This window comes from Camelina sativa, chromosome 8 (assembly GCF_000633955.1).
Source record: "Camelina sativa cultivar DH55 chromosome 8, Cs, whole genome shotgun sequence".
NCBI classification, from domain to species: domain Eukaryota; kingdom Viridiplantae; phylum Streptophyta; class Magnoliopsida; order Brassicales; family Brassicaceae; genus Camelina; species Camelina sativa.
Window position 1 is genome coordinate 1,797,424 of NC_025692.1, and position 18,857 is coordinate 1,816,280.

At 40.7% G+C, this 18,857-nt stretch overlaps 3 protein-coding genes and 1 pseudogene across 4 annotated transcripts; 2 read left to right on the forward strand and 2 right to left on the reverse strand.

Annotated features, from left to right (window-relative positions):
* LOC104709118 (E3 ubiquitin-protein ligase KEG-like) lies at positions 226-2,180 on the forward strand. The gene is made up of 2 exons (XM_019228640.1): positions 226-1,257; positions 1,925-2,180. The coding sequence occupies exons 1-2, from the start codon at positions 527-529 to the stop codon at positions 2,178-2,180; spliced, it is 987 nt and encodes a 328-aa protein (XP_019084185.1). The 5' UTR covers positions 226-526.
* On the forward strand, positions 3,437-12,463 carry LOC109124499 (E3 ubiquitin-protein ligase KEG-like). Of its 2 annotated transcripts, none has more exons than XM_010421631.2 (16): positions 3,437-4,456; positions 5,124-5,477; positions 5,558-5,788; positions 5,966-6,091; positions 6,191-6,527; positions 6,681-6,838; positions 7,174-7,331; positions 7,686-7,807; positions 8,076-8,210; positions 8,903-9,027; positions 9,235-9,339; positions 9,418-9,651; positions 9,741-10,074; positions 10,160-10,348; positions 10,480-10,785; positions 10,896-12,463. In XM_010421631.2, exons 1-16 carry the CDS (start codon positions 3,726-3,728, stop codon positions 12,114-12,116), a joined length of 4,866 nt encoding a protein of 1,621 aa, XP_010419933.1. In that variant the 5' UTR covers positions 3,437-3,725; the 3' UTR covers positions 12,117-12,463. The 2 variants fall into 2 exon arrangements, with proteins under 2 accessions (XP_010419933.1, XP_010419934.1); XM_010421632.2 differs by having other exon boundaries at positions 7,689-7,807.
* LOC104705608 lies at positions 12,527-14,007 on the reverse strand (annotated as a pseudogene).
* Positions 14,119-18,360, reverse strand: LOC104705607 (sulfate transporter 4.1, chloroplastic-like). The gene is made up of 15 exons (XM_010421638.1): positions 17,819-18,360; positions 17,657-17,705; positions 17,344-17,545; positions 17,048-17,216; positions 16,607-16,672; positions 16,411-16,518; positions 16,198-16,305; positions 15,911-15,976; positions 15,759-15,819; positions 15,509-15,636; positions 15,352-15,393; positions 15,147-15,263; positions 14,984-15,035; positions 14,742-14,880; positions 14,119-14,668 (listed from the first exon to the last, which is right to left on the reverse strand). Exons 1-15 carry the CDS (start codon positions 18,167-18,169, stop codon positions 14,257-14,259), a joined length of 2,070 nt encoding a protein of 689 aa, XP_010419940.1. The 5' UTR covers positions 18,170-18,360; the 3' UTR covers positions 14,119-14,256.

Below are 18,857 nucleotides of genomic sequence, written 5' to 3' on the forward strand. Positions count from 1 at the left end.
GGCCAGTAGCCATTTTAGTTTTACCAAGTGTTTATGGTTTAGTGATTAAAAAAGGGTGCCAGATCTGATGGTTGACGATTACTTTATGTGAAGAAGAGTCAGAGAACGGGTTCGTGCTCAACTGCTTACGGCACCAATCAACCAACCCGTCAAAACCGACGAACCAGACCCAAATTATATATTAAAACAAACAAAAACAATAAACAACAAAGAAAAATGTAAAAATAAAAAATGATCCTATAAAACCCTGAAGACGAACCTTTTTCACATTTTCTTACAATTTTTATTTTTATTTTCTTTGTTCGTGTCTGATTTTCTCAGCCAATTTTGATCTAACTCTCACCATGGATCTGTTCTTCTCGTCTTGATCTGGATCGACTTTAATTTAAGACTTTGTTCTTTATTTCTCCCCCCACCGATATGTTCTGAAAAGGGAACGAACTCTCAACTGATTTTGGCCTTTCACTCATCTTCTGATCTCGCGACCTAAATTTAGGGCTTTCTCTTTTTTTTTGGGAGCTCTCAAATGGTTGGGAGAGTGAAGGTGCCTTGTTGTTCCGTGTGCCACACGCGGTATAACGAAGACGAGAGAGTTCCTCTATTGCTTCAATGCGGCCATGGCTTCTGCAAAGATTGTCTTTCCAAGATGTTCTCTACTTCTTCCGACACTAGCCTCACTTGTCCCCGCTGCCGCCACGTGTCCGTTGTTGGTAACTCTGTCCAGGGCTTGCGCAAGAACTACGCTATGCTTGCTCTCATCCACGCCGCTTCCGGTGGCGGCGCTAACTTCGATTGCGATTACACCGACGACGAGGATGAAGACGACGAAGAAGATGGAAGCGATGAGGATAGAGCTCGTTCGTCCCGCGGGTTCCATGCCTCCAGCTCGATTAATAGCTCATGTGGTCCTGTGATCGAGGTTGGAGCTCACCCGGAGATGAAGCTGGGTAGGCAGATTGGGGAAGAGAGCGGTGGTGTGGAGATGTGGGATGCCACTGTTGCAGGCGGCGGTGGGAGGTGTAAGCACCGTGTGGCGGTGAAAAAGATGACTTTGACGGAGGATATGGATGTAGATTGGATGCAGGGACAGCTTGAGAGCTTGCGGAGAGCGTCCATGTGGTGTAGGAATGTTTGTACTTTCCATGGGGTTGTGAAGATGGAGGGATCTCTTTGTCTTTTGATGGACAGGTGTTATGGGTCTGTTCAGTCTGAGATGCAACGCAATGAAGGCAGGCTCACTTTGGAGCAGATTTTAAGGTTCCTCTTTGCCTTCTCTTTTACTTTCTATTTTGCCTAATCTCTGCCTTTTACTGTCATCATTTTTGTGCTTAAAGTTTCCATCATTGATTGCCTCTTTCACACTACTGGAGTAAGCCCGAAATTGCTGTTAGAAATATATAGCAAGTGCGCAGATTTTAGTGAAAAAAAGGCAACTAAAACCTGGTGTCATTTTCGGAGAATCTGCTAAGATAGCTTTTAGGTTTTGGTGCCGAGCACTTAAGCGAGGAGACAACTTGAAGTAGTTGTCATCTGTCTTTGTCATTAGTAGCTGCAGCCACTTTTCGTCTGTTAATAGACAAAACCTTTTTTTTTTGCCCTAGTCCTTACCTTTTTAGTAGTGGAAGCCTTGAATCTTATTGTTGGAAGATATCTTCATGGTGGAATCATATGCAGATTATACTTATGTTAGGTTTCAAATAAATGGGCTGTTGGCATATTTATTTAGCAATTGGAATGTTTTAATATGTATAGCGTCTAGGGACTGTTAAATTGAATGCTCTTATGAGTAAATGAGTATTTTGTATTATCCTTTCATATCGTGCTATGTTGTTCTAAGTTTCCAATTTAGAATATTCCTTCGGTGACCAACATAAGTTTTATTCCATTCCTCTTGTTGTGATGTTAAAATTTGTACCAAATGTAGATATGGGGCTGATGTTGCTCGAGGGGTTGCAGAACTCCATGCAGCAGGTGTTATATGTATGAACATAAAACCTTCCAATCTTCTTTTGNCCATAGCAAACTCTTCCACGACTCTATCCTCACCAGACCACAGTGACGACCCCAATGACCCCGCCTCGAGATGTTTAGCCTCCTCAGGAACCGGAAGCCTACGACGGACGTGGCGAGCCGACATGACGGCAGAGAGCGAATTGGGTATGTTCATAACGACGTCGTAGCGGATCCTCGCGGCGGGAGTGTCCTGGCATGGGAAAATAGATCTGGCGTGAATGGCTTGACACTGAGTGTAGACATAATGGTGAGATTTGGAGAAGGTCTGAAGCGGAGATAGCCACTGGAGAGCTGAGGCGGAAGGCGAAGTGGAGTAGACGATGAGCACTGAAGACTGACCGGAGAGGACAACGACTACTTGGGTGCCTCGAATTGGATCCGGTGTGGCGGAGACGCGGTAAGGAAGAGAGGCGAGAGTGAGAGGATCGAGGACCGTATCGATGGAAATGGAGCGAGTATCAAGAGAGAGTTCGCCGGAGAAGGCGGAGGAGAGAGTGAGGAGAGCGGAGCCATGGATGATGAAGGAGTTGAAATCGAGGTAAAGGGAGAGAGAGACATGCGTGGTGAGAGGGTGAGAAGAATCGGTGAATGAGTGTGGATCAATGGGTGCCATGGCTGAGTGCAAAAAAAGCTTTGGATTAACAGTACACAGCTTAGGGTTTGAGGGAAAAGGGGCAGTTAGAGAGGTGGAGAAGACGAGAGAGTATAAAGCGGGAGAACAAAAAAAAAAAAAAGAAAAATCAAGAATTGTTTACTTTTAATAAAAGATAATTATATTTTTGGAATAATTTGGTTAATGGAGAATCATTTTTAGAGCATAAAGTTGAAACCGTGAACAGCGATTAAATATGCTAAACCCCAAAGTTGGATGAACCAAAACCACTTAAACCATGATGAGTACATTGCTTGTGTTAAGTTAACCAATATCGCTCTTTTGGGCTTAGAGCCCTGTATTTTTGGGCTTTAACGGGGTCATCTTCTTTGTATCTATGAGGAATCTAAATGTCGATGCTGACGACAAAAAAGGTGATGATGGAAACATTAATGTGAAATCATAGAAAGAAGTATGTCCCAAAAATGCTAATCTCGGTCAAAGGATGTTCACATTGTCATGTTACGACTTACGAGATACAACGTAATAATCTACTTAGTTCTTTCTTATGCATCATAGATTGTTTTCTTGTTGGGCCAGTAGCCATTTTAGTTTTACCAAGTGTTTATGGTTTAGTGATTAAAAAAGGGTGCCAGATCTGATGGTTGACGATTACTTTATGTGAAGAAGAGTCAGAGAACGGGTTCGTGCTCAACTGCTTACGGCACCAATCAACCAACCCGTCAAAACCGACGAACCAGACCCAAATTATATATTAAAACAAACAAAAACAATAAACAACAAAGAAAAATGTAAAAATAAAAAATGATCCTATAAAACCCTGAAGACGAACCTTTTTCACATTTTCTTACAATTTTTATTTTTATTTTCTTTGTTCGTGTCTGATTTTCTCAGCCAATTTTGATCTAACTCTCACCATGGATCTGTTCTTCTCGTCTTGATCTGGATCGACTTTAATTTAAGACTTTGTTCTTTATTTCTCCCCCCACCGATATGTTCTGAAAAGGGAACGAACTCTCAACTGATTTTGGCCTTTCACTCATCTTCTGATCTCGCGACCTAAATTTAGGGCTTTCTCTTTTTTTTTGGGAGCTCTCAAATGGTTGGGAGAGTGAAGGTGCCTTGTTGTTCCGTGTGCCACACGCGGTATAACGAAGACGAGAGAGTTCCTCTATTGCTTCAATGCGGCCATGGCTTCTGCAAAGATTGTCTTTCCAAGATGTTCTCTACTTCTTCCGACACTAGCCTCACTTGTCCCCGCTGCCGCCACGTGTCCGTTGTTGGTAACTCTGTCCAGGGCTTGCGCAAGAACTACGCTATGCTTGCTCTCATCCACGCCGCTTCCGGTGGCGGCGCTAACTTCGATTGCGATTACACCGACGACGAGGATGAAGACGACGAAGAAGATGGAAGCGATGAGGATAGAGCTCGTTCGTCCCGCGGGTTCCATGCCTCCAGCTCGATTAATAGCTCATGTGGTCCTGTGATCGAGGTTGGAGCTCACCCGGAGATGAAGCTGGGTAGGCAGATTGGGGAAGAGAGCGGTGGTGTGGAGATGTGGGATGCCACTGTTGCAGGCGGCGGTGGGAGGTGTAAGCACCGTGTGGCGGTGAAAAAGATGACTTTGACGGAGGATATGGATGTAGATTGGATGCAGGGACAGCTTGAGAGCTTGCGGAGAGCGTCCATGTGGTGTAGGAATGTTTGTACTTTCCATGGGGTTGTGAAGATGGAGGGATCTCTTTGTCTTTTGATGGACAGGTGTTATGGGTCTGTTCAGTCTGAGATGCAACGCAATGAAGGCAGGCTCACTTTGGAGCAGATTTTAAGGTTCCTCTTTGCCTTCTCTTTTACTTTCTATTTTGCCTAATCTCTGCCTTTTACTGTCATCATTTTTGTGCTTAAAGTTTCCATCATTGATTGCCTCTTTCACACTACTGGAGTAAGCCCGAAATTGCTGTTAGAAATATATAGCAAGTGCGCAGATTTTAGTGAAAAAAAGGCAACTAAAACCTGGTGTCATTTTCGGAGAATCTGCTAAGATAGCTTTTAGGTTTTGGTGCCGAGCACTTAAGCGAGGAGACAACTTGAAGTAGTTGTCATCTGTCTTTGTCATTAGTAGCTGCAGCCACTTTTCGTCTGTTAATAGACAAAACCTTTTTTTTTTGCCCTAGTCCTTACCTTTTTAGTAGTGGAAGCCTTGAATCTTATTGTTGGAAGATATCTTCATGGTGGAATCATATGCAGATTATACTTATGTTAGGTTTCAAATAAATGGGCTGTTGGCATATTTATTTAGCAATTGGAATGTTTTAATATGTATAGCGTCTAGGGACTGTTAAATTGAATGCTCTTATGAGTAAATGAGTATTTTGTATTATCCTTTCATATCGTGCTATGTTGTTCTAAGTTTCCAATTTAGAATATTCCTTCGGTGACCAACATAAGTTTTATTCCATTCCTCTTGTTGTGATGTTAAAATTTGTACCAAATGTAGATATGGGGCTGATGTTGCTCGAGGGGTTGCAGAACTCCATGCAGCAGGTGTTATATGTATGAACATAAAACCTTCCAATCTTCTTTTGGATGCAAGTGGCAATGCTGTGGTTTCTGATTATGGGCTCGCTCCCATCCTAAAGAAGCCAACATGCCAGAAAACTCGACCAGAGTATGATTCCTCAAAGCTCACTCTATACGCGGACTGTGTAACACTCAGTCCACACTACACTGCACCAGAGGCTTGGGGGCCAGTGAAAAAACTTTTTTGGGAGGATGCAAGTGGTGTATCACCAGAGTCGGATGCATGGAGTTTTGGTTGTACGTTAGTAGAGATGTGCACTGGATCCACTCCGTATGTGAAGCCTCTTCCTACTGGATATTTCATTTGTGTTTTGTGTCCGCCATTGTGCTAACTATCACTTAATTTTACAGGTGGGATGGTCTTAGTAGAGAAGAAATTTTTCAAGCTGTTGTGAAAGCCCGAAAAGTACCACCACAATATGAACGCATAGTGGGTGTGGGAATTCCTCGAGAACTATGGAAAATGATTGGTGAATGTCTTCAGTTTAAACCGTCGAAAAGACCAACCTTTAATGCCATGCTTGCTACATTTCTTCGTCATCTACAAGAGATACCACGTAGCCCTTCAGCAAGCCCCGATAAGTAAGATTTTTAAGTCTCTAAGATTTCTTTATTTTATTGTCTCCCTGTTTTCATTGCTTCTAAAGAAGACCCTTTCACTTGTGTTAAAAATTAATTTAGCAGCAACAACTAAGATTGTTGGTGTCTTCATGCCTGTATTCTTTCGCCTAACAATTTTATGAACCATGTATGATGTAGTGGGATTACCAAAATATGTGAAGTAAACATTGTAGAAGCAACTCGCCCTACTAACATAGGGGTCTTTCAGGATAACCCTAACAACCTACATCGGGTTGTTTTGGAAGGAGACTTTGAGGGTGTAAGGTTGGTATCTGCTAGGAATTTTAGTTATTCCTATCGATTCTGACTAGCTATAAACAACCTGTTCTCAAATAACATTTGTTTGGTTTTGTTTTGGAATAGAAATATACTAGCGAAGGCTGCAGCTGGAGGCGGTGGAAGCTCTGTGCGATCTCTATTAGAGGCGCAAAACGCTGATGGTCAATCTGCTCTTCACTTGGCTTGCAGACGTGGCAGTGCTGAACTTGTGGAGGCTATATTGGAGTATGGGGAGGCGAATGTAGATATTGTGGACAAAGATGGGGATCCTCCTCTTGTCTTTGCTTTAGCAGCTGGGTCTCCACAATGTGTTCATGTTCTCATAAAAAAGGGGGCTAATGTTAGGTCCAGACTGCGAGAAGGATCTGGCCCATCTGTAGCTCATGTGTGTTCTTACCATGGCCAACCTGATTGTATGCGTGTAAGTCTCTATTCCCGAGGAAGCTATCAGTCTTTTAAAGCTTCTACCACAGGATCACAAATCTTCCACATATGTGAAGTATAAGATATGATGCAAGACTTATATCTATTATCATGTTAATAATTGCTTTCTGCTTATTGATACTATTAATAGGAATTGATGGTAGCTGGAGCTGATCCAAATGCAGTGGATGATGAAGGTGAAACTGTGCTTCATCGAGCTATTGCCAAGAAATACACAGATTGTGCCATTGTTGTATTGGAAAATGGGGGCTCAAGATCAATGGCTGTTTCAAATGCTAAGTGCCTGACGTAAGTACAGACCTGAATTCTTTCTATACTAGGTAGACGGCACCATAAGATCTGGCACTGATAGGGCCATTTTAAAACCAGATTTATTTGGTTTTGTTTCATAGTTCTGATACTCCTATTCTGCATCTATGTTAGAGCTTATCTTGTTTAGTTTGATTGTATGTGCTTAAACATGCCCGTTATGTTAACATATTTGGATAAGTCATAATGACCTTAACGGTGATTTGTATGTGATATTAATGGTTCTTTTCTTTCTTAGGAAAACATATTTCATTTGTAAACCTATGTTTCTGTTGTTTATGCTATAGATCTTTATACTTTTATTTTTGTTTCAGACCGCTACATATGTGTGTAGCAACATGGAATGTTGCTGTTATCAAGAGATGGGTGGAAGTTTCCAGTCCAGAAGAAATTTCTCAGGCAATTAATATCCCAAGTCCAGTTGGCACTGCTCTGTGTATGGCTGCTTCTATAAAGAAAGATCATGAAAAGGGTAATGATGAAACATAGTATCTTTTTTTTTGGTAAATTGCTTCATTGAAGTATGACTATATACATATCCATATCCTCTATTCTCGTCCTGTGTGTTGTTGCAATGGCAAATTTAGCGAAGAAGACTTTTGTGTTATGCTATCTGATCTTTTATGAGGACCTCTACAAATCTTTTATTTGTTAGATAGAATGATTACTGTCATATCTATAAGATAAGAATTGTTTAAAGCACATTTCCAATGATTTTTTATGTAGTAAATTTAAAAGGCCAGTCACATGTTGAAAGTTTTTGGATGTTATGTCTGTGCTCGTTTTATTATATAAATCAGTATACTTAGCATGTATACTGCTGCAGAAGGTAGAGAGCTGGTTCAGATATTGCTTGCAGCTGGGGCAGATCCGACTGCGCAAGATACTCAGCATGGGCGAACAGCGTTGCATACTGCTGCTATGGCTAACAATGTGGAACTTGTGAGAGTAAGTTGTATTCCTACCAAATAACGTATTAACGTTGATGTTTTAAAAAGAAAGAATTTGTCCGTGTTGTTATGCTGTTATGGAGCACCATACACTTAAATGCAAGACTTGGATGCTTTGCCTATCAAGAAGTAAATATTATATGGTGTAAATCGAAAATTATAGTGGTAGTTATTGAGAGAAAAGAACGAAGACTAGTGTGCCAAATATCTTGTGCGTTGATAGAGTTACATACTTTCTACTTATATCATTCATTATAATTTGATAGGTCATTCTAGATGCTGGTGTGAATGCGAACATCCGCAATGTTCACAATACAATTCCTCTTCATATGGCTTTGGCCAGAGGCGCGAACTCCTGTGTTAGCCTACTTTTGGAGTCTGGTTCCGACTGCAATATACAGGTAATATTGCAGGTTCCCTAGGTTTAATGAGTTATTTGTTATTGATACTCTCCTTTATTGCCAAGACTATATTTCTTTTTTATCGTGGAGCCATTGTGTATTCAAAACTCGGAGTGTTAAGTTTAAGCATATCCTAAGGCTAGAAATTTGTCAACTATACAGATTTTTTACTTGTATTTCTTTCTTTGGTTGGTTTCTTACTTGAAATTTGTTAATCTGAACTTTCATATGGTCTTGCATAATGATGATCAGCTAGTTGAATATACAGTCATTAACGTATGTTTTGTATATATATACTAGCTTTATTCTTTTGTCATGAAGAGGCTAAACTTAATGATATGCTATTGCTCGAGTCTCTAGTTAATCTGGACGAAAATGTTAACTTGTTGATATAAATACGACTGGTTCTTTGGGTCTATTGTTTCTTATTGTTCTGGTAATGATGATCAGTGCTTTTAATATAGGTAATAGAAAATAAGTTTGTTTTAGTTTACAATCATCACTTCTTCCGTCTATGTTAACTAATGTTTGATGTAAATATCAGGGCTCAGAAAATATGTTTTTTGTATAAGTAGTGGCAAAGCTTTGTACATCTAATGTTTGTAGGTTCCACATTGGTGCAGTCAGAACTGGCTTCCAAGATGTGCTGTTTTTACATTGTCAATTTATTTTTTCTATTTTCATTATTATAGGATGATGAAGGAGACAACGCATTCCATATAGCAGCAGATGCAGCAAAGATGATACGTGAAAACCTTGATTGGTTAATTGTGATGCTTAGAAGTCCTGATGCTGCCGTGGACGTCAGAAACCACAGGCAAGCACTAATTTGATGCTACTACAAATATTATATATTGAAACAAAGGTGTATATTCATTACACTGTGGTAATGTTAGTTTCCTGTCCGGGGTTGTAAAATCCACTCATACAAAATTTACTATAGAAGCTAGCGTTGTGAATTGTCATTACCCTTTTCTTCCTGTGATCATACTTTATATAATTTGTATAAATATTGAATTAACAGTGGCAAGACAGTACGTGACTTTTTAGAAGCCCTTCCAAGAGAATGGATTTCAGAGGATCTGATGGAGGCACTATTAAAAAAGGGAGTTCATTTATCACCTACAGTGTGAGGACAACTTCTTAAATCCTTCTGCTGATATGCACCTTTTCTCTGTTATCTTACGCTGATTTTAATTTCTCTCAGCTATGAGGTAGGTGATTGGGTGAAGTTCAAAAGAGGCATAACAACACCCTTACATGGGTGGCAAGGTGCTAAGCCTAAGAGTGTTGGGTTTGTGCAAACTATTCTCGAGAAGGAGGACATGATTGTCGCATTTTGTTCTGGGGAAGCTCGTGTGTTGGCAAATGAAGTTATTAAGCTGATTCCGTTGGACAGGGGCCAGCATGTAAGACTCAGAGCAGATGTCAAAGAGCCAAGGTTTGTTAGTACTCTCCGTGTAGAAATTATGGTGTAATTTATTTTACCAAAGTCATAACCACATATGGTGTTGATTGATTCTATCTTAGGTTTGGTTGGCGTGGCCAGTCACGTGATAGTGTCGGTACTGTTTTATGTGTTGATGAGGATGGGATCTTACGAGTTGGGTTTCCTGGAGCATCTCGAGGTTGGAAAGCTGATCCTGCCGAAATGGAACGTGTGGAAGAGTTCAAAGTCGGGGATTGGGTCCGTATCCGTCAGAATCTGACCTCAGCAAAACATGGTTTTGGATCTGTTGTCCCGGGGAGTATGGGGATTGTTTATTGTGTAAGGCCAGATAGCAGCCTCCTTGTGGAATTAAGTTATCTTCCAAATCCCTGGCATTGTGAACCCGAGGAAGTTGAACCTGTTGCTCCCTTTAGGGTAATATGTTATTTTGTAAAATTCTTACAGACAGTTCATGCTTTCATATCAGAAGTCCAATCCAACAGTTTTCTTAATATTATAGATTGGTGATCGGGTGTGCGTAAAGCGGTCAGTTGCCGAACCTCGATATGCTTGGGGTGGGGAGACCCATCACAGTGTTGGCAAAATTAGTGAAATAGAGAATGATGGTCTCCTTATAATTGAAATCCCGAACCGACCTATTCCGTGGCAGGCAGATCCTTCGGACATGGAAAAGATTGACGATTTCAAGGTAAAGCTGGTTTTCTCTGAGAGTCACAAGGATGAGGATACTTGATTGTCTTTTCTTAAATGCATCTAGTTAGATGTGCAGCTTGTCGAGAGCTTTGATTCTTTTAACACTGAGCTTTGTACCACGAGCAGGTTGGCGACTGGGTCAGAGTGAAGGCTTCTGTGTCTTCCCCGAAATATGGATGGGAAGACATTACTCGAAACAGTATTGGCGTTATGCACAGCTTAGACGAAGATGGTGATGTGGGTATAGCTTTCTGTTTCAGGAGCAAGCCTTTTTCATGTTCTGTGACAGATGTTGAAAAGGTTGTACCCTTTCATGTGGGAGAAGAGATTCATATGACTCCATCTATTACCCAACCACGACTTGGATGGTCAAATGAGACTCCAGCGACTATTGGTAAAATAATGAGAATCGACATGGATGGGACTCTGAGTGTAAGTTTCTGAAATGGATCATTTCCCCTGGATTGATTGGGCTCTCCTTAGTTTTTGTTTTTCAGCATTCATTTGATATGGACGATTGGATTGTTTTTGTTCTCCTGTAGGCACAGGTGACTGGTAGACAGACATTGTGGAGAGTCTCACCTGGAGATGCAGAGCTGCTCTCAGGTTTTGAAGTCGGTGACTGGGTGCGCTCAAAGCCAAGCCTGGGAAACAGACCAAGCTATGATTGGTTTAGTGTAGGAAGGGAGAGTATTGCTGTCGTTCATAGCATACAGGAAACAGGTTACTTAGAGTTGGCTTGTTGTTTCCGGAAAGGAAGATGGAGTACTCACTACACAGATTTAGAGAAGATTCCAGCTCTCAAAGTGGGCCAGTTTGTGCATTTCCAGAAGGGCTTAACAGAACCAAGATGGGGTTGGAGAGGAGCCAAGCCCGATTCACGAGGCATCATAACCACTGTTCATGCTGATGGAGAGGTAAGGGTTGCTTTCTTCGGATTGCCTGGGTTGTGGAGAGGAGATCCAGCAGACTTGGAAGTGGAACCTATGTTTGAGGTTGGAGAATGGGTAAAACTTAGAGAAGGTGCTCCTAGTTGGAAATCCGCTGGACCAGGAAGTGTTGGTGTAGTGCATGGAGTAGGATATGAGGGAGACGAATGGGATGGTACGACTTCCGTTTCGTTTTGTGGCGAGCAAGAAAGATGGGCGGGCTCCTCTTCGCACCTAGAGAAAGCAAAGAAGCTTGTGGTCGGACAAAAAACTAGGGTCAAACTGGCAGTGAAACAGCCTAGGTTTGGGTGGTCAGGTCATAGCCATGGGAGTATAGGAACCATAGCAGCCATTGATGCGGATGGTAAGCTACGGATATACACACCAGCCGGTTCTAAAACGTGGATGCTTGACCCATCGGAAGTGGAAACCATAGAAGAAGAAGAGCTCAGGATTGGGGACTGGGTTAAAGTTAAGGCGAGCATCACAACACCCACTTACCAGTGGGGAGAGGTCAACCCTTCTAGCATAGGGGTGGTTCACAGAATGGAGGATGGAGACTTATGGGTATCTTTCTGTTTCCTAGACAGGCTATGGCTATGCAAAGCCGGGGAACTGGAACGTATAAGACCATTCAGAATTGGAGACCGGGTTAAGATAAAGGATGGACTGGTTACACCTCGGTGGGGTTGGGGAATGGAGACCCATGCAAGTAAAGGACATGTTGTGGGAGTGGATGCAAATGGGAAACTGAGAATAAAATTTCTGTGGAGAGAAGGGCGGCCATGGATTGGTGATCCTGCAGATATCGTTCTAGATGAAACTTCTGGCTGAATCTCCCAATGTATGATTATGTTTTGAATCTGGAAGATTGGTCATTAGGCGATGCATGAGGCTGCTCTGTCCATTATAAGACATAAAAGCTCACAAAGCCCTTGTGCCAACAGGTCCGGTGATCTATATCTTATCTATCTCTCATGATGATTTATTAATATTTTTGTTAATAAAGTTAAACTATAGAGTGGTAGGAGATATTTAGGGTGTATCATCAGTATTATATCTAGACACCACTTTCAAATCTCAGGTCTCGTTTTGTTTATATGTTTTTTTCCTTTTTGTATAAAATAATGAATCGCATGTATGGATAGCTTTCTTTAGTATTAACAAGTCTTTTTGAATGAGCTTAGCGTATAATATCACTGTTTGAGGAACAAAAGAAACGACGTTGTTAAGTAAGTCGGATGTGCACAAGAAACGACGTTGTCCTCATAACTATACTTTAAATACTGAGCTATGAACTTTTTTTCGTTTCTCGTCAGTCCTCACGTTCTACAGTATTGTTCAAGTAAACAATGAACTTCACATAATATAGCAAAAAAAAAGGAACAAGGAGAACAAAATTCCTATGTTGACAAAAATGAATGGTAGAACGAAGAGAGATTAATCGATGTCCTTGTCCTGGTACCATTTACAGAAGCCTTCTTCCAAGGCAGATTTCATCCATGCGTGCCTACATTTCTTTAGTGCCTCAGGAATTGTGAGTCATGTCCGAGTTCTCAATTCCTGTTCTGGCCATGACTCCAGCTCTTCTTTCACATGCAGTGCATACATTGCCGCTTTACATACACCATTAGGGTTAAACTCGTCTTGGTGACTCTTGCTCTTGAACTCATATTCTCCCAACAAATCCTGCAAATTATTTCTAGAAATTCAGTACAAAGTATGTGTGCTTTCCTAGCTATTACAGATGTTATCATGGGCCAAAAAGGTAGCTCTGTCCAGGGAGAGGCTGGATTAGTCTACCCTCTTTTAGCCCATGATAACACCCATACGTGGCATACAAAACATGTAAAAAGATGGGTGTGGATAAAGGTTTCACCATTAAAATCCCCGGAACTCCTGCTTCTTCGACAGCTTCCCTGACTGCAGCCTCCCTGGGCCCTGGCTGTCTCATCATTCTCCCAGCCTCCCTATATCAATCGAATCATGTATGAAACTTGGTTAATAAAAGACAGAAGGTTAGTAACTGGCACAACTGTGATGACTCTAAGCAAAGAAAATGCAAAAGCTTTGTGTACCTTGGGAAACAGAAGTCCAGGTCCACTAGATGAACTAATCATCAACACTTCAACCACTTTCCCACAGTTAGAATTACCATCAACTTCCTCCGAGTTTCTATATCAAATGGAATGCACCTGAACAATGCACACAACATAAAAAAACCTATAGAATCGAGTTTGCAATAGTAGGTAGAAACAATCATAGGGACAGCAACTTAAAAGAAGAAACTTAGATAAAAGCAATCATGGCTAGCAACCAAGTTCTTATTAACATTCCTCAATCGCCAGAATAATGGCAAAGCGACATTTCAATTAAGCAATCATACTATCGCCATAGGTTAGATTTAGGGACAGTCGTTTAATAATCTCCGAAAGCAAGCCCAATCCAGAAGTATGCAGCGACAGGGTATTAAGAGAATGAAAGATAATAATACAATACCCGGCAACGAGACGGCAGCCATTCTCATACCGCTGCAGGAGCCGACCCGTACGAGCGATCAAATCAGACATCAAAGAACAAACCCTCTTCGCTTCGCTTCTAAACCCAGAAGAAAATTTCGAGTTCTACGCCATCAAATGCTGAAGCCTGGATGACAACAAATGCGATTCTACCTCAACCATTGCCGCCTCCTAAGATTCGAGAAATCGAGAGCCGGGAGAGATACCCAACAGATTTAGGGTTTCAAATTTAAGATTTGTATTCCCTCCTCTTTATATATTGCTTCTCCACGAGCTAAACCGAGTCATGTTAAATGTGTCTGAAAGTCACCAAGGTCTGTTTTTATGCTTTTTATTTGTGTAAAACAGTTAAGAATGTTGTTGTTACGATCATACAATGAAAACTGTATGATGTTTACAAATTCCTCAACAAAAACTATACACACCTATTCACTTACATTACATATTATATCCTTTTATTTCTCCACTGACAACAATGGCTCTTGCAGCAGCGCTTTGAAGGAGGATGAATTGTTGTCACTCCCATACCTTCTCGAGAAACTTGTTTTCTTGTCTTCTAAGTTAGAGCTCTGTACGTATTGTAGACACACCTGTACTGCGTCGTGTACTCTCACAAAGTACCATTCTTTGCCAACAAGCTCCACCATTCCTGATCTTGCTATTGTCAAGTGAACATCTTTGTTCGGGTTTGATATCGCTAGCTGAATGTCCCTTGTTTTGTACTCTTGATACAGTTCTTTCAAGGCTTCCACCGCACTCGAGTCTATGTGTGTAACAGGAGACATCTCCAGGATTACAAAATTGATTCTCTCTACCTCCAGTCCCCGGTTTTTGTATTTGTCAACAGCTACTTCATATTCTCTTAGTCTGCACTTTCAAAAATATGGGCTTTGTTATTCTTTCATACCACAAGGATGAATAAAATAAATGCCTCTCTCACCTGTCCTTGATGTAACTTATGTTGGCAAAGTAAATTGGAGCATCGATCCGGACTATCACAATCCCGTTGTATGTGTAAGCCTCTGGATACTGCTTTATGTTTCTGTACACAGTGGTGCCTGGAAGACGCCCCAAGACAGCTGCCAGGAGAATAATCAAGATAAGAAATGAAACCAAGTTAGAAAAATAGGCAATTTCAATAAGCATGTGATGTGAGAGGCGATTAAACGGAATTACTATTACCAATGTGAGGGTTTGCAGACTCGTGGATCACGAATGCTAGTGAAAAACCAACCTAAAATTGCAAGCATTGCAGCCGCGTGAGTCCTTAAATGTCTATGCAGAACTTATATATACATTAGTTAGATGAATCTAAACATACTAAAGAGTATTCTAAATAACTCACACCAACAAGGACACCGATCTCTATTCCAAAGAACAATGTCGTTGTGCTAGTGATGGTCCAAAGCGTAAAATCCCTCTTGTCCACACGCCACAGGAAAATAGCTTCGTCATAGTCCACCTAATGATAATAATCCGAAAAGTACAAATAAGAATCCAGAAGCCAAATCCATCTTCGCTCCTTGGAAGGTGGGTTTATATGAACTTACCAAGCCACTAACGGCAGATATCACTATTGCTGCCAAAGCACACTGAATCCGAAAAAGATAAGCAACAGAGTGAAAGTTAGATGCCAGAATCTAGTTGCACAGTGCAGAAAGAGCAGCAAGTACTGGAAATTGAAATATTCACCACAGGCAGACAGACCTGGGGTATGTATTTAAACATCGGTGTCAAGAAGAGTAGAGAACATCCAATGATGATTCCTGTTATTAGTCCTGATAGGCCAGTCTTAGCTTCACTTTCATTATTCACAGCTGACCTAGAAAAGGATCCTAAATTTTGCACAGGACATTCGCAGATTATGTCAATCAACTTTTTTTAATTTATAAAATGTATAACAGCTTCTATCCGTATCGTCAATTACAAATGGCTTCATCTTCTCAAGATAACGTACCTGTAGATGGGTATGCGGAAAATAGTGAACCCAATATATTTGCAACACCAAGACCAAACAACTGTCCAGTGAAGGTAGAAATAGTTGACACCGTAAATGAAAAAGAAGAAAGAATCGAAGTCTACTCAAGTTTCTTAAGTCAGGTACAATACCTCTGAATTTGAATCTAACTCATATCTGTTTTTCGCTGCAAGTGCTTTGGCAATTCCCACAGATTCCTGGATACAAAATGTAGAACTAGTTTATTAGAGAACGACATAACATAATATCAATTGACATGCTTTACTTCATTTAAATCAGTACAAGAAATTCTATTCTTCTTTTTTCCGTAGAATGTCAGATAAACCATCTCCATTTGTTTGTAGTTTCTCATGAGTAGGTTCAGCTCTGCCGTTCCCATATGCCTACTTTGATAAAAATAATGATGTTGATGTCTCACCAAGATGGCAACACCAGTAATGAGAGCTGATGTTGGAAGCAATGTTTTTGCATGATCAAAACTTCTTGGGAAAGAAAATGTTGGAAGGCCCTGAGGTATTTCTCCCACCTGAAACATACTAAATTTTGCTATTACTGCAATCACTTAACCATTATGTAGCTCAACAAGGAAACTAAGGTAAATTTAGTTTCTTTCGTTCGTCAGCGATCTGACCAGAGAGATGGAAGGTGGATGAAACACTTTTGCAATGGTTGTACCGAGCACAATCCCTGTGAGTGGTGCAGCTGCTCGTAAGAATTGAAGTTCCTTTTTTGCTTTTCCCTGCCAAGCAATACCATAACCTTATTACCATATCATATAAAGGAAAGTTCTGCTTCCCTAGTAACTCTGGAAAGATCAAGGCTCATACCACATGCTTCATCACTTGAAGGATCACCAGAATGAGAGATCCCATCAAAAAAGGTGGCCATTGAAACTACAAAGCAGAAAAAGATCCATCTAAATAAGTAGAAACAAAATGCTTTCTTTACCAAACTGATTCACCAATAAAATTCATGATATACAAGCAAAATCATCATACCATGACGAATCAAAGTATAATCTAAGTTACATAAGGATATAGGGAGAGCCAGATATACTAAAAGTTACACCACCAGGTATTGATAGGCTTTTAAGTACTTACAGTCCTTTAGGCAGTGAATAGAAAAAGAATATGCAGATCGAAATTGTATAAAGAGGTTGAAAACCAAAATCTCAGTCTAGATGATACTTATAGAACCCTATTTAAAGACCTTAGGCAAAGAGGAAAGAGTTTCTTTGAACTGTCTAAAGCTGGAAATGGAAGTTTCACCTTATCAGCTCCAGCTATAATGCTCTCTACTATTGGGACAATCTTGCTGCTCCGAGCAATGCTATACCCCAGGAAATATTTAACTTGAGATAACCCAATCACAATGGCCGAAGCACTTGTAAATCCAGATATGACAGAGTGACTTATGAATCGTATAAGCCACCCAAGCCTGGATTGAAATCAAACAAAGGAATGCAACATGGCACAACAATAATTAGAGGACTTCTGCTTTTAACTGATAACAGTTACGTTGTTCCCTTCGCCTAATTTCTAAAGAAAAAAACATGTAGTATTACCTCAAGAGTCCCATGATGCACTCCAAAACTCCAACCAAAAACGCCAACAAAATGGCCAATTCAATATGTAGTTCCTCATTTGTATCAGCGATTCCACCCAAAGCATTAGAAACGAGAAGAGACACCAACGCAACAGGTCCAATTGCAAGCTGACGAGATGAGCCGAATATTGCATACACAAATATCGGCACAAAAGACGAATCTGCAACAAACAATTCATAAAATTGAAACAAATGAATAGGCAATGTCTTTTTAAGTGAAAGAGCAGAAGAGAACTCCACAATAGCATTCCTCTGAATTGACAAGAGCTTACATAAACCATATATTGGTGGAAGGCCAGCTAGTTTCGCATACGACATTGCCTGTTCAAAATCAAATCCATCAAAGCTTCAGAGTTGATATATGGAAACAAATCTGAAGATATTTTACGAAACTGAGAGAGAGAGAGAGAGATAGAGAGAAAATATATATAGACCTGGGGAACAAGCATTATACCGACGGTGATACCAGCCATGAGATCGAGCTTCAAATACTCTTTCCATTTGTAAGTTCGAATCCATCGGAAACAAGGAAAGAGAGTATCGACCCAATCGACGATCCTCATACGCTTGATCTTGGCCGTCCATCCGGAGAAGATATCGTCGAAAGGAATTGAAGGAGGACGAGCTTCGTTGGAGGTGTCCGGATGCTGTAGCGGGATGACCTTAACGGGTCGGGTTTGACCCGGTGGCTTGAGCGGAGAAGAAGAAGAAGAAGAAGACGAACCGGTTCCGGATCTAGAAACAAGGCTGGTTAGGTCCTTGACGCTGAGAGATGCGTAGGACATGATGATGATGATGATGATGATGATGATGATGATGATCTATCTTCTATGCGCGCACGGTTTGGCGCACTTTTTGGAAACGGATCCGTTGCTCTGAGATGAGAATGACCAATAAATAAAGTGAGAGAGAGAGAGAGAGAGAGAGAGAGAGATCAATGTTTACATTTGATTCCACAAACCCAAAGCTTCTTCTTTACTCTCTCAAGTGGTGTGTGGTCAATGTTTACATTTTTCTTTTGTTTCAAACTAACTTTTAAATTATTATTATTATTTTTATCTAATCAGACGTCAAAAATAGATTAGTTTATAGTTTTATACACACATGATACCATTAGAAGCCTAATTAGATTACGATTACGATGCCATATAAGTTTTGTTATTACAAAACATGTTTTTGAATTAATTACGTTAAGAGCAATTGTTGTCACTGGTTGGTTTCGTCACGTATCTCTCTAATACTTGTATAGAATTCATGAAGGTCGTCCAATAGGAACAATACAAGTGGCTTGCGTGCCAGTTTTGACGACATTTTTCTAATTATACGATCATTATATTAAAGATTGGGAGGAGGGAATAAAACATGTGCTGAGAGTTCAGAGTGAAGATAGACGTTAAGCCGGTCAGATTCATGATGTCGATGAGTGTGGGTCAACTCTTATGTACATGACCATGAGAGACTTTTTTTTTTTTT